Source organism: Panthera tigris, chromosome C1 (assembly GCF_018350195.1).
Source record: "Panthera tigris isolate Pti1 chromosome C1, P.tigris_Pti1_mat1.1, whole genome shotgun sequence".
In the NCBI taxonomy this organism is placed as follows: domain Eukaryota; kingdom Metazoa; phylum Chordata; class Mammalia; order Carnivora; family Felidae; genus Panthera; species Panthera tigris.
This window is the reverse complement of record NC_056667.1, coordinates 20,082,626-20,096,556: the sequence shown is the minus strand read 5'-3', so window position 1 is coordinate 20,096,556 and position 13,931 is coordinate 20,082,626. Positions and strand designations below refer to the sequence as shown.

At 50.4% G+C, this 13,931-nt stretch overlaps 1 protein-coding gene across 2 annotated transcripts; it reads left to right on the top strand.

The window, feature by feature from the left end:
- The first annotated feature begins 4,547 nt into the window (after window positions 1-4,547).
- KDF1 (keratinocyte differentiation factor 1) lies at window positions 4,548-12,893 on the top strand. 2 transcript variants are annotated; one of them, XM_042996219.1, is made up of 4 exons: window positions 4,548-4,631; window positions 9,905-10,972; window positions 11,429-11,503; window positions 12,043-12,893. In XM_042996219.1, the coding sequence occupies exons 2-4, from the start codon at window positions 9,937-9,939 to the stop codon at window positions 12,123-12,125; spliced, it is 1,194 nt and encodes a 397-aa protein (XP_042852153.1). In that variant the 5' UTR covers window positions 4,548-4,631; window positions 9,905-9,936; the 3' UTR covers window positions 12,126-12,893. The 2 variants fall into 2 exon arrangements, with proteins under 2 accessions (XP_042852153.1, XP_042852152.1); XM_042996218.1 differs by lacking the exon at window positions 4,548-4,631 and adding an exon at window positions 4,633-4,691.
- Window positions 12,894-13,931: the final 1,038 nt, after the last annotated feature.

The window sequence follows — 13,931 nt, the reverse complement described above, 5'->3', positions numbered from 1 at the left end:
CATCCAGGTGCCCCCAGAACTTCATTCCTTATAGCTGAATAATATTCTATGGTATGTATATTCGTTTATTCGTAATTCGTTTATTCATTCATCTCTTGATGGACGCTTGAATTGTTTCCACCTTTTGGCTATTGTGACTAATGCTCCAATGAACATTGGTCTATAAGTATTTTGAGTCTCTATTTTCAATCCTTGCGGGTATATACCTCATGTGTCATCAGGGTTTTTTTTTTTTATGTTTATTTATTTATTTTGAGAGAGAGAGACAGAGAACAAGTGGGGAAGGGGAAGAGAGAGAGAGAGAGAGAGAATCCTAAGCGCTGTCAGCGTAGAGCCCAATGCAGGGCTGGATCCCACGAACTGTGAGATCATGACCTGAGCCCAAATCAAGAGTCGGACGCCTAACCAACTGAGATACCCAGGCAACCAAAGTGTCATCAGTTTTCGATGGAGTTTTCCAATATGTACTGTAGCAGGAGGAAGGGCCCTTGGGAACAGGGTCCAGTGTGTTAAAGTGTGGCAGAAAGAGGTTCAGAGAAGAGAGGTTTCTGTGTGACTATGATTAGAATAACAGATAATTTGTGCCTTTTGCAAAACACTCCACAAAACTCTAGAGGGGGAAATATTATCATTGCCATTTCACAGAGGAGAAGGAAGCCAGTGGCTTCTCCAAGGCCACATAGCTGGTGAGGGCTCTGGGGGAAAGATCATATCTTCCTTCCTTCCTTTTCTTTTTCTTTCTAAGTAAAGAAAGTAGTTCTGAGATGCTTCGGTCATCATGTTCTTACATATTAACCTATAGCATTTTAGGTAGCACAGATTTAGAACCTTGTAGTGCGGTTCTGCACTTTTACAACTAAACATGTTCTGGAAAAAACCAAAACTATGGAGACAGAAAAAAGATCAACGGGTGCCGAGGCCTGGGATTAAACCAAGACACTCACTACTGAGAGGTTTAGGGAAATTGGGGGGGGGGGTGATGGAACTGATCTGTATCTTGATTGTGGTGGTAGTTATGCAACTGTGTGTCTTTTTACTTATTTTATTTTATTTTTTATCTTTTAAAACTTACATCCAAATTAGTTAGCATATAGTGCAACAATGATTTCAGGAGTAGACTCCTTAGTGCCCCTTCCCCATTTAGCCCATCCCCCCTCCCACAACCCCTCCAGTAACCCTCTGTTTGTTCTCCATCTTTAAGAGTCTCTTATGTTTTGTCCCCCTCCCTGTTTTTATATTATTTTTGTTTCCCTTCCCTTATGTCCATCTGTTTTGTCTCTTAAAGTCCTCATACGAGTGAAGTCATATGATTTTTGTCTTTCTCTTACTAATTTCACTTAGCGTAATGCCCTCCAGTTCCATCCACGTAGTTGCAAATGGCAAGATTTCATTCTGATTGCCGAGTAATACTCCATTGTATATACATACCACATCTTCTTTATCCATTCATCCATCGATGGACGTTTGGGCTCTTTCCAGACTTTAGCTATTGTTGATAGTGCTGCTATAAACATGGGGGTGCATGTGTCCCTTTGAAACAGCACACCCGTGTCCCGTGGATAAATGCCTAGTAGTGCAATTGCTGGGTCGTAGGGTAGTTCTATTTTTAGTTTTTTGAGGAACCTCCATACTGTTTTCCAGAGTGGCTGCACCAGCTTGCATTCCCACTGTATGTCTTTTTAAAGACTCATCAAACTGTATCCTAAAAAGGCAAATTTTACTGTATGTAAATTATACCATAACCTTTAAAAAAATTTTTTTAATGTTTATTTATTTTTGAGAGAGAGAGAGACAGAGCGTGAGCAGGGGAGGAGCAGAGAGAGGGAGACACAGAATCGGAAGCAGGCTCCAGGCTCTGAGCTGTCAGCACAGAGCCTGACAAGGGGCTCAGACTCACAAACCGTGAGATCATGACCTGAGCCGAACTCAGTCACTTAACCAACTGAGCCACCCAGGTGCCCCAAATTATACCATAACCTTTGAAAAAAAGAATGAAAAAGTGAATGGAGGAAAAACTAAGATTCTAGTCTCACATTTTTGTTACCTTGAGAACCTCACAAGGGACAACACCCTTGATTATTTAGAGCATAAATTTCTATTTTTTCATTCATTCATGATAAAGCGAAAGTACTTAAACCTATCATCCAACCCGAGAACTAGAACGTCACTAAAAATTAAACCTACTTATGGGTTCACCCCATCCCACCCTCAGGTAATCACTATTCTGAATTTTATGTTCTTCATTCTCTTGCTCTTTGCTTTGTTTTGTTTTTAAATAGTTTTTTCACACATAAATTAGGCTGGGCCTTACGAATGTGCCATTTTTATAGGTCAAGACAGGTCACAACCCTGCAATTTCATTGGGGTTCAAGCCAATATTATACCTAACCTTAGTAGTTCTGGTTGTATTTGAATTTTATAAAAAAGATACCTTTCCATCTCTACTCTTCCGGGACTCGCATTTTTTAAAGTTTATTTTATTTTTTTAAAGTTTACTTATTTATTTTGAAAGAAAAAGCACAAGCAGAGGCGGGACAGAGAGAGAGAGAGAGAGAGAGAGAGAGAGAGAGAGAGAATTACAAGCAGGCTCTGCACAGTCAGCACGGAGCCCCATGTGGGGCTCCGAGATCATGACCTGAGCCAAAGTCAGATGCTTAACTGACTTAGTCACCCAGGCACCCCTATCTTGTTTTTCAGTAATTTCTACAACCAACGTGAGGCTGGAACTCACAACTCCAAGATCAAGAGTCACATGTTCTTCCAACTGAGCCAGACCCCAAGGAACCTGCATTTTTGCACTCAATATCATCTCAGCGTGATCCAGCCACCTCGTTGTCTTTCATTCATTTGCTACTGTTGTGTAATTATTCCACATTTCTTCCTCTCCCGTCAATGGCATTTGAGCATTTTCGGTTTGGCAATACCGTGAACAGCATTTCTACTACCATTCGTATACACGCCTCCTGGCATATGTGTGCAATTCTTGTGGCTGCATCCCAGGAATAGACTTGCTGGGTCTTAGGATACACAGATGTTCAGCTGTACACAACGTGACTCACTTTCTGGGCTCCAAATGAGGCTACAACGTGCCACCTGCCCCCAGGTGAGAATGTGGACAAGATGTGGTGGGGAAGAGTTGTTCTGGAAGGTTTCTGGAATGGAATTCTTCCGGAATTGAGCGCCTACTGTGTGCACGTGTGTGATGGTGCCCTGAGAGGTGATAGGGAAGGAAACCCCCCAGTTGCTGTGGGAATCATCTTCCAAGGAGTATTCCATCCTGGCTGGACAGGGGGAGGGCTTGGAACCCAAGCAGGGCAGACAAAGGGCTCTCTCCTGGTTGGCAGTACCTCCATCCGGGGTTGGGAGGTTGTGTATCTGGTACCTCTGGAGCGGAAGAGGCCTAGGCCGTGCTGAATTCCTCCCATTTACCAATCCTTACCCTAAAGATCTCTCCCCATATCCTTTATCTCACTTTGCATCCATTATCTTTTTTAATTCTCCCAGTGAGAGAGAGGTACTATTAACTCCACAGACGAGGCTTAGAGGAGGGAAGTGCCTTGCCCAAAGTCACATGGTTTTCCCAACTGCCTGAACAAATCATTTTCCCTTCCTCAGCCTCAGTTTCCTCATCCGTAGAATGAGAATGAGAACACCTGACCCGCCTCACAGACTAGGGGGAGGATTAAATACTACTATGCAAGCCTGAGTCCCGGAGATGCTTCGTGAAAGTCACTTGTTTATTCGTGCTATTGTTATTATTAGGTTGTTATTAAGGGGAGCAGGAACCCAGGATAGTCTGAGCCCTGACTTCTCGGCACCCAGTGATGTTGCCTCTTGCAGGGACTCCATGAGATGTAATCATGGCCCATTTTGGTGACCTCTGCTGCTCTGCCGTGTGTCCTTCAGGACTGCACAGCCCAGCCCCCTCCTCCACACTGCTCGGAGGCCCCAGGGTAGAGGTAGTTGTCCTCTCCTACAGATTCCCCCAAATAGAGGTGAACTGACCAGCGAGCAGATGACGCGCACCCCCTATTCTACCTCAGGGCAAAGGAAGACACCGGAGCCCAGCGGTTCACTGGCTTGAGAATATCTGCTGCGCACCTAGTATGTGCCAGGTCCTGCTCTGGGCACCAAGGGGCATTGGGAAACAAGACCAGCCTCTGTCCTCAAGTCAGAAAAGGAGGAGACAGAGGACAAAACTGTGCTGAGTACTATGCTAACGAAGTACTGAGACCTGTTCTATGTAACAGAAAACCAGACAGGCCAAGGGCCCCCCACCCCCACCCCCCCGCGGAAGGCATCCCAGGGGATATGACCTTCGAGCTGGGCCTTTAAGGACCGGCAAGCGCTCCCCAGGTGCTCAGAGCCTCCTGGGACACCTGCCCGTTTAACAGGAGAGGAGACTGAGCCTCGGCGTCGGTCTACCCTACCCGCCTCCTTTAACCAGACCAGGCCGAGCACCGGCTCGGAGTCCGTAGGCCTCGCGCCCAAGCCGGGCCGCCGGTGCCCGCCCCGCACCCAGGGCGGGGCCTCGGCCCAGGTGCGCGGCGGCGGCGCTTCGCGGAGGCAGGAAGTGTGTCCCCAGCGGCGGCCCGTGCAGCGCTCCCGCGAGACGCTCACCTGCGCCCCAGGTGAGCGGCGAGGGGGGCGGGGGGAGGGGCCGGCCGGAGGCGGCTCACCTGGCGGGACAGGTAAGCCCCGCGCGGGCCCGTGGGGGCGCGGGCCGGGGTGGCGCCGGTGTGGAGAGACCCCCCCCCCCCGCCCGAGGCTACACCTGGGCGGGGGAGGGTCCCGGGGCCGCTTCCTCGGGCACCACCCTCCCACTTCCGGGGTGCGCGGGCCGGGGAGCGGCCTGAGCGGGCGTCTGGGCTGGGCGGCCAGAATGGGGGTGGGGGGGAGGGGGGGCCGCGGTCGCCCTCAGGGCTGAGCTGGCTGGGGTCGGGGGTCTCTGCTCGCCCGGGGAGGGGTGGCAGTGTCGGGAGGGGGGAGGGGGGCGTGCACACCCGGAGGAACGGTGTCAGGGCGGGAGAGGGGCTGCGTCTGCCCGCGGGCGGAGGGCCCCTGCAGCTGGAGAGCGTGGAGCTCGCTCCGAGGGCCCCGGCTGGTGCAGAGGCTGTGCTAATCGGAGGGGCAGTGCCCGGGTCTGGTTCTCCCTTGCCTCGGGACTCGGTGCCCTCGGATGCCGGATTCGTGGGCTGAGCCTTTGGGGCAGGAAATAGAAGGTGCGGGGACGCCGGGGGCGAGAGCCGAAGGCTGTTTCCCGAGCAGGGTTGGAGTGCCCGTCTCCGCTGGGTGTGCAAGACTAGGCTGGGTACGGGGGTGGGGCCTGTCCTGGGGACCTTGGGAGGAGGGGGGTGTACAGAGACCGACCCCTGTGTGTGTATGTGTGATCTCAGGGACTAGGGGAGGAGAGAGCATCAATGAGAAGTTTGGGGAGGGCGGGCCCCTGCAGTGACTTGGGGCGCCCGGCGACCGAGCCCCTCCCACGTGCCAGGCACCACACTAAGAAACCCGCACGAAATAACTCATTTAAACCTCACAGTGGCCCAGGAAGATACTCATGTCTCCCTAATTAAAGATGAGAAAACTGAGGCCAAGAGGCTTGTCCCAGGCCACAACGGGAGCAGGGGCCCTCCCCTCACTAAACCAAATGACCAGTGTTCTTAGGCTTTCGGATGTGAGGGCAGCAGCAGCCAGCGGAAGATAGAGCCTGGAGGAAATGGGCTAAGTTGGACTCCAGAAGGGTTCTGGACCTAGAGGGGTGGGGAAAACTGAAACAAGCCACTGCCCTTAGTACCCTCCCCCCCCCAACCCCCCCCCCCCCGCCCCCCCCCGACCTCCATCTCACCCACATTCCAGGTATGGGCACAAAACAAAGTACATGGGCTCCAGAGTCTGGTAGAGCACAATACAAATCCTGTGCCATCCCTTTCCAGCTGGGTGTCTCTGGGCAAGTCACTTCTGAGCTTGAGCTTCCTGATCTGTAAATATAACATTTACAGAACAATTGTTGAGTGTTAGGTAAAGTGAAAGCCCTCTTGGGCTGGAGACTATTTCTGGCCCATTCACTGCTGTTTCTCCAGCATTTAGCACAGTGCTGGGCACATGGTAGGTGCTCAATAAATATTTGGTGGGATGAATGTATTTTTTTTTTAATTTTTATTTATTTTTTAATGTTTATCTATTTTTGAAAGAGTATGAGAGTGTGAGCAGGGAAGGGGCAGAGAGAGGGGCGGACAGAGGATCTGAAGCAGGCTCCGTGCTGACAGCAGAGAGCCCGATGCTGGGCTTGAAATCAAACCATGAGATCATGACCTGAGCCAAAGTCGGAAACTTAACTGACTGAGCCACCCAGGTGCCCCTGGTGGGTGAATTTAATGAATAGTAGCAAATTCTAAAGCCTTGGGGGTAGAGGAGGAGTGATCCAGACCCTTATCAGTAACCCCTTGAAGGTTTTACCTACCCCAGAGCTCAGTGTGGTTGAAACAGTGTAGAGGCACCCATCCTCCTCATCCAAGGCCTGAGCCTGGAAGGCTGAGGGCTCCCTATATGGTCCCTCTGTGGGTATAGGCTTGTTCATGGAGCTAGCAGCTGGCCACTTTGCCCCTTTCCCTCCCAAGTAACAGATAGGGTGAGGTATTGGGTAAGACTCTGGGCCAGGCTGCTTGGGTAAAAGTAGATGTGTGGTTTGGATAACTTATTTAACCTATCTGGACCTCTAGGTATATAGTATATAATAATAATAATAATAATAATAATAATAATAATAATAATAGTAATAATAATAATACCAACAAATAGGGTTGTGAAAATTGGTTTAATACATTTACAGTACATAGAACAATGTAAGCCATCAATAACTAACTCATTCACTAGAATGCAGACTCCTGACTGAGGTTAGGGAATTTTTGCCTGTTTTATCCACCAAAATTTAGAACAGTGTCTGGCATTCAGTAGGCCTTCACTAAATATTTGTTAATTGAGTGACTGAATGAATCCATACCTCCAGCCCCACATTGCTCAAACCAAGGCAAAGGTTTTTAACCACTTGCCTGTCTGGGTTGTGAGGGACTTTCAAGTCATCTATTAGTCTCTGTCTGTACCCCCTTCCCTGAGACTGCTGCTACCCCTATTCTGGTCAGCCTAGAGCTTGAAGTCCTTTTTCTTTCTACCCCACGGTTCTGATTCTACTCTAAGGCCACACAGAATGTGTCAGTCCCCTGAAGCACTTACTGTATCTGACCCTGTTCTGACACTGAGGCAGAAAGGAGTCAGACACAGTCCCTGCCCCTTGGGGTCATACAGGCTTATCCTCAAACAATGGGTTCAAGGCTGACCCAGCTGACAGAGCCCAGCAGAAAGCTGTAGGAAGACAGGTTACCATCCCACTTGGGGATATGGAGGCTCCTTAGAGAAGGAGTGCAGAATGGGGCCGGGGAAGTGGATTGAATAATTACAAGAATAAAGAATTCCTGTATCCTCTTGCCTAGCCACCATGGCTGACATTCCCTCCCTCCCTTTCTCTCTCGAGACACATGAACCTTCGGATTTTCTTGGGAACCTTTTGAGATTAGGTTACCGACATCATGCTCCTTTACCCCTTAGTGCTTCAGTGTATGTTTCTTAAGAGCATTATCTTATATAACCATAGTAATCAACTTCAGGAAATTTAACATTGGCATAATACTATTCAATAATATACAGTCTACTTGTAAATTTTACCACTTATCCACATTACCCAGTTTCCAATTTTTCCTCTTGATCAATCCAGGATCACACATTGCATTTAGTTGCCATGCCCTTAAGTTGGGCTTGTCTGATGTTTCCTCCTGATTATATTCAGGTTATGTTTTTTTGGCAGAAATACTTAAGTAATGTCATATCCTTCTTAGTGCAGAGTATCAGGAGGCACATGATGTCAGTTCATCCCATTATTGGTGATGTTAATTTTGATCATTTGATTAAAGTGGTGTCTGCCAGGTTTCTCCAGATTGCTAAAATTCTCCCTGGCTGCAGTAAGCAGAAAGAAATGGAAGTGGCCAGAATGGGAGTCTCAACAGTACCTGGGTGACAGATGACCGTGGGCCTGATTAGAGAGGTGGCATTTATTTGTCCAAAGCACATTGTCTGTTAGAGCCAGAACTGGGACTAGAATACAGATATCCTGATGTTCAGTCCCAAATTCCTCACATACCACCAGTTCTACGACCTCAGTGCCATTAAATCAGGGAGAAAAAGATAAAGGATCAATGTCACAGAAAATCCAGTTTATTGCTTGGAAACCCCTACATGTAATCAAGAACCTTCCCAAACATATCACTACATAATGTTCCCTAACTCCCTGAGGCATAGTTATTCGCTCCCATAATGCCTCATATATCCTACATGTTCCATCTTAGGATCTTTTAAGCATCTGTTTTCCCTACAAAACCATGAGTGAATCACAAGAACAGGGTCTGTAGTTTATTCATCCTTGGTTTTACGTGCCTTAACATAGGGCCAGCCTCAGTGTTTGTGGAATGAATGAAGTTTTTGCTCTGAGTTTGCTAGCAACCGAGTCAGAAAGGGAAAGAAGGTGTGTTTTGTGGCTTTCTTGTCTAATCAAAGGAAGCAAAAGAGTGCTTGGTGTTAAATATTGCTAGGCGAGCAAATCTGAGCCAGATTGAAATATTGACATGGGGACAGTTACAGCCCCATGTCTGATTGAAGGAAGAGGGGAAAGGGAAGGTAGTAATGCTCAGGTTCTGTAGCAGGTCACATGGAAAGGCATTTGTTGAGTAGCCTCAGAGACTCTGTGCTGAGTAGGCTTACCAACAGTGGGAATAAACTGGGGGAGACCATTCCCTAGAAAGTGATATCTCAGGGGATTTTTCTTTTTATGTGGTAAAATATACATAACATAAAATTTACCTTTTTTTAAAAAAATGTTTATTTTTGAGAGAGAGAGCACACGCATGCACATGCATGGACCAGGGGGCAGAGGGAGAGGGGGACAAAGGATCCAAAGTGGGCTCCACACTGACAGCAGAGAGCCCAACACAGGGCTTGAACTCACAGGCTGTGAGATCATGACCTGAGCTGAAGTCAGACAACCACTTAACCGACTGAGCCACCCAGGCACCCCTAAAATTTGCCATTTAATCATACAATTCTGTGACATCAAACACAGTCACATTGTTGTGTAACCATCACTGCCATCCATCTCCAGAACTTTTTCATCTTCCCAAAGTGGAACTCTACCCATTAAACACTAACTTCCCCTTTTCCCCTGCCTCCAGCCCCTGGCAACCACCATTTTACTTTCTGTCTCTAAGAATTTGACTATTCTAGATATTTCATGTAAGTGGGACCACACGTCTGTCCTTTGGGTCAGGTTTATTTCACTTGTCTCAAAGCTTATCTATGTTGTAGCCTGTATCAATTTCATTCCTTTTTAGGGTTGAATAATATTCCATTGTATGTATACATCATGTTTTGCTTATTTATCCATCTATCAATGGCCACTTGGATTGTTTCCACTTTTTGCCTATTGCGAATAATGCTGTGTGTACATTGGAATACAAATACCTGTTTAAGTCCCTGTTTTCAGTCCTTTGGGTGTATACCTAGAACTGGAATTGCTAGATCATAGGGCAGTTCTGTGTTTGATTTTTGGAGTTGCTGCCACAGTTTTCCACAGCAGCTGCACCATTCTACAAACATTCCCACTTCACATCTTCAATGCCTGTCATCCTCTGGTTTTTCAATAGTAGCCATCCCAATGGGCATGACGTCCCAGGAGATTTTGACATGTAGGTTAGACCAGAGACAGAACTTCCTCTTGGGGAGGGAGGGATACTAGGTGAGGGTTCATGGGCATAACTGCACCCTTGATCCTGACTCCTTTCTGGCCTCTCCTCTACAGGTGCCTGGCTGCAACAAATCATGCAATGAGCCATGCCCCGCCCCGGACACCCCCGCCCATCATCTGGGCCCCCACGCCTGGGACCCTGGGAGCGGCCAACAGAGCTATGCCTGGAGACTTTTGATGAGCCATCCCAACCCCCACCGAGCCGCCGCACCCGCAGGCCAGACCCCAAGGACCCTGGCCACCATGGGCCTGAGAGCCTTACCTTCATTTCCGGCTCTGCTGAGGCTGCTGCTGAGCCCCCGGCCTGTTGCCTGCTCTGGCGACCCTGGGTGTGGGACTGGTGCCGGGCTGCCTTCTGCTTCCGCCGTTGCCGGAATTGCCTTCAGCGTTGCGGGGCTTGCGTGCGGGGTGGCAGCCCCTGCTTGTCTGCTGGGGACTCCCCTGAGAGGGCTGCTGACACCAACTGGTCCAAAGAACACAATGGAGTGCCCCCCAGTCCCGACCGTGCACCTCCTGGTCAGCGGGATGGCCAACGGCTCAAGTCAACCATGGGTAGCAGTTTCAGCTACCCTGACGTCAAGCTCAAAGGCATCCCTGTATATCCCTACCGCAGTGCCACCTCCCCAGCTCCTGATGCGGACTCCTGCTGCAAGGAGCCACTGGCCGAGCCCCCACCCATGCGGCACAGCCTGCCTAGCACCCTTGCCAGCAGCCCCCGTGGCTCTGAAGAGTACTACTCCTTCCACGAGTCGGACCTGGATCTGCCCGAGATAGGAAGCGGCTCCATGTCCAGCCGAGAGATTGATGTGCTCATCTTCAAGAAGCTGACAGAGCTGTTCAGTGTGCACCAGATCGACGAGCTGGCCAAGTGCACATCAGACACTGTGTTCCTGGAGAAGACCAGTAAAATCTCGGACCTTATCAGCAGCATCACCCAGGACTACCACCTGGATGAGCAGGATGCCGAGGGCCGCCTGGTTCGTGGTATCATTCGCATCAGTACCCGCAAAAGCCGCACCCGCCCGCAGACCACAGAGGGGCGCTCCACACGGGGTGCTGCCCCTGCTGCCGCCCCTGACAGTGGCCATGAGACCATGGTGGGCTCAGGGCTCAGCCAGGATGGTAGGTGGAGCTCCACATGGCTGAGGGGCAGAGCAGAGGAGGTGCTGACCAAGGGAGGGCTGCGCTGGGGTCTGGGGCCACTGTGGGTCCACCCTTCAGCCAGTCACTGCTCTTCCTCCTTTTCCTCCCTTTTCTGAACCCCTCTGCATCCCCTAAGAGGCTCCTTCTGTCCCCTGCTGCCACCTGCCAGAGTAACTTGCAGGCCTAACCTGGTTAAGAGGACCCAGGAACCCATTATGAATTTGGACCTTTGCCCTAACCAAAACCCCTACCCACCCACCACGGCACAGATGCCTGTGTACACGCACACACACTGCCTGTGTCTTTGTTTTAAACACTGTTTCTCTGACCCAGCCAAGGGGTAGGTGATCCCTCCTTCATCGGGCTGGGAGCTGGTGGGGGCTAGGGTTAAAAGGATGTGATAATGACGACTGCCCCCTCCTGTTCCCTCCCTAGAACTCACAGTGCAGATCTCCCAGGAGACCACTGCAGATGCCATCGCCAGGAAGCTGAGGCCTTATGGAGCCCCAGGTTTGGTCCTGACCTGACTAGTACAGAGGACACTGCCCTACAGTCCCCTCTGGCAACCCCCCTCCATTCTCCCCTCTCGGCTTCCTCCTGGGGTGGGTGGGGCATGGGATCAGAAAGGGACCAGAAGCCCGAGCAGCCAGACCCCATCCCAATCCTGCAGGCTGGCTTAAAGGGTTCACTTGGGAGACATTCTGAACGCAGGGTTCAGAAGCTGCATCTAAGCCCATATTACTGGGGAGGACAGTGAAGGGGCGGGGGGGGGGGGGGAGCGCTTTCCACTGGTGCTGAAAAGGCACTCTACCCTGTGTGCTACTACTGTTTTGTTGGTCTTCACCAGCCCCCGGGAGTGAGGTCATTACCCATGTACAGACAGCAAGGCTGGGGCTCAGAGAGGTCAAGAAGCCGAGTGGGTCACCCAGCCAGGATCAGACTGACCCAAGCAAGTCCTACTCTGCTCCTTCTCAGCAGGCTTTTCCCTGTCCCTGGGACCTAGATGAGCTCCTTCCCCTCTCTGAGCCTGTTTCCTCTTCCCTTCTCAGGATACCCAGCCAGCCACGACTCGTCCTTCCAGGGCACAGACACAGATTCATCAGGAGCACCACTGCTCCAGGTGTACTGCTAACCCCAACCAGGCCCAGTGGTGGCAACCCCTTCTGGGAGTATAGCCCACAGCATGAAGAGGGGAAGCAGGACCCCCTTTGGAGGAAGCTGGACCATGAGACCAGAAGCAGTGGCCACCCGTGGCTCCTCCTGCCTCAGCTGACTGGTTCCTGGACCATGTGCATTTCACTGGGCCACTGGGCCCATATCCCCCTGGATCCTCTGCTGGCCTGACCCCTGCCTGGGCCTGCTCCTTCCTGCCCCTGGTCTTCAGGCAGCCTCGGTCATGGAAAGCAAAGACTTCGAAATTACCTTCTGGGATTGAATCCCATCTCTATCCCCTTAACATATACCCCCATAACCAAACATGCCAACTTCCCTCTCCCCATGATGGGGAGGGAGAGGGTGACAGCTCAAAGAAGCTTATTTTAATGGATTGGGTTAGGGAGCAGGCAGGGCCTGTCTGGAATTCTGTGGGCCGTGCCCACTCCACATTATGTTCTATTGTTTCTTGGCTGATGGTGTTCTGGATGCTAACACAACCACAGTTGCAAGGACAAAGGTAACAGAAGACGGCCTGGTCATCTCAGCAGATACTGTCCTTTCTGTTCAATCTGCTTGGCCGCTGCACAGCACAAGAGACATGATAGGGTGCCCAGCCTGCCTCAGTGTTGTGGGGCAGTCATAAGGCTAAAATGATACCAAGAATGTCTACCTGTCAGGTTTCCCCAATAAAGAAGCAGTTTCTGTACCTAAGGAAGGTCTAACAAGTGCTTTGTCATTGTTGAGGGATTCTTTTAGGTAGGCCTACCTGCCACCACCACCCCCCCACCCCGCCGCCTCAGCTCACTGCCCATCCCTGCAGTGTCCCCAAATCCCTGAGGATGGGTCAGCTCCCACCCAGCCTCCAACTTGTAGTTCAGCTCCCTCTACCTCTCCCTGGTTCTGACAGCACTGTGGTCCACTGGGATCTTCTGGACCTTCCCAACAACCCTGGAATGGGGTCATCCTTTCATGGACCAAGAGGCTGGGGCTCAGAGGGTTCAAGGAACTTGGCCACATGACTAGTAACTGTGGCTCTCAACCCGGAAGCTGGCCTCTTGGCAGTTTTGCCCCAAAGTTAGCAAGCTGACCTGCTTGGGGTAGAAGTAGGGTCCCCTTGTTTGGACATCAGAGCCCAGCTGGGTCCAGAAGGATCCTACTTAGCTACTCCTCACACACAGGAGTGTCTTAGTCCTCTCAGCAATGAGGAGAAAGCAGACCCACCAGCCCATTCTTGACTGAACAAGATAGACATCCAGGATCCACCTCACCCCCCACAGCATCTTATTATCTCACAGGCACCTTGTGGCAAGCGACAACTAGGCAAACTATCCAGCTCCCTATCAAATATACAAAATGGAGATGGCCCCCTTGGGGACTGTGACCACAAGGTCCCAGTACCAGTGACAAAACTGTCCCCTTTCCTTCAGCTCTGCTATCTCATCCAGGTCAAGGCCTCTCCAAGATGGAGAATGTCCACAGTGAGGCACTGTCTTAGAGATGAAAACAGAATCAACTCCAGTGGGTCTTAAATTCTGCTGAGTCATGGGCCCCTTTAAGAATATGACACGTATTCTGATCCCTGTATCCAGAAAAACTCACCTTTGCTCAGTCACAGACTAAAAGCCTTGTTTAATTTTCCCTCTAAGTAATGAGAAACAGCCCCAGAGAGGTGTAAGGACTTGCTCTAGGTCACATGGCAGAAGCTGGGCTAAAAGCCAAGCCCCCAGCACCAGCAATGAGAGGCCTGTCCCCCAGGGAAAGACCAGAGGGAAGAGAAAACAGG

Bases quoted from the DNA above. Each gene is read 5' to 3' on its own strand.
- KDF1 (XM_042996219.1), top strand. From the start codon at position 9,937: ATGCCCCGCCCCGGACACCCCCGCCCATCATCTGGGCCCCCACGCCTG. The intron at 10,973-11,428 runs GTAGGTGGAGCT...TTCCCTCCCTAG, and splicing joins CTCAGGGCTCAGCCAGGATG to AACTCACAGTGCAGATCTCC. The intron at 11,504-12,042 runs GTTTGGTCCTGA...TTCCCTTCTCAG, and splicing joins GAGGCCTTATGGAGCCCCAG to GATACCCAGCCAGCCACGAC.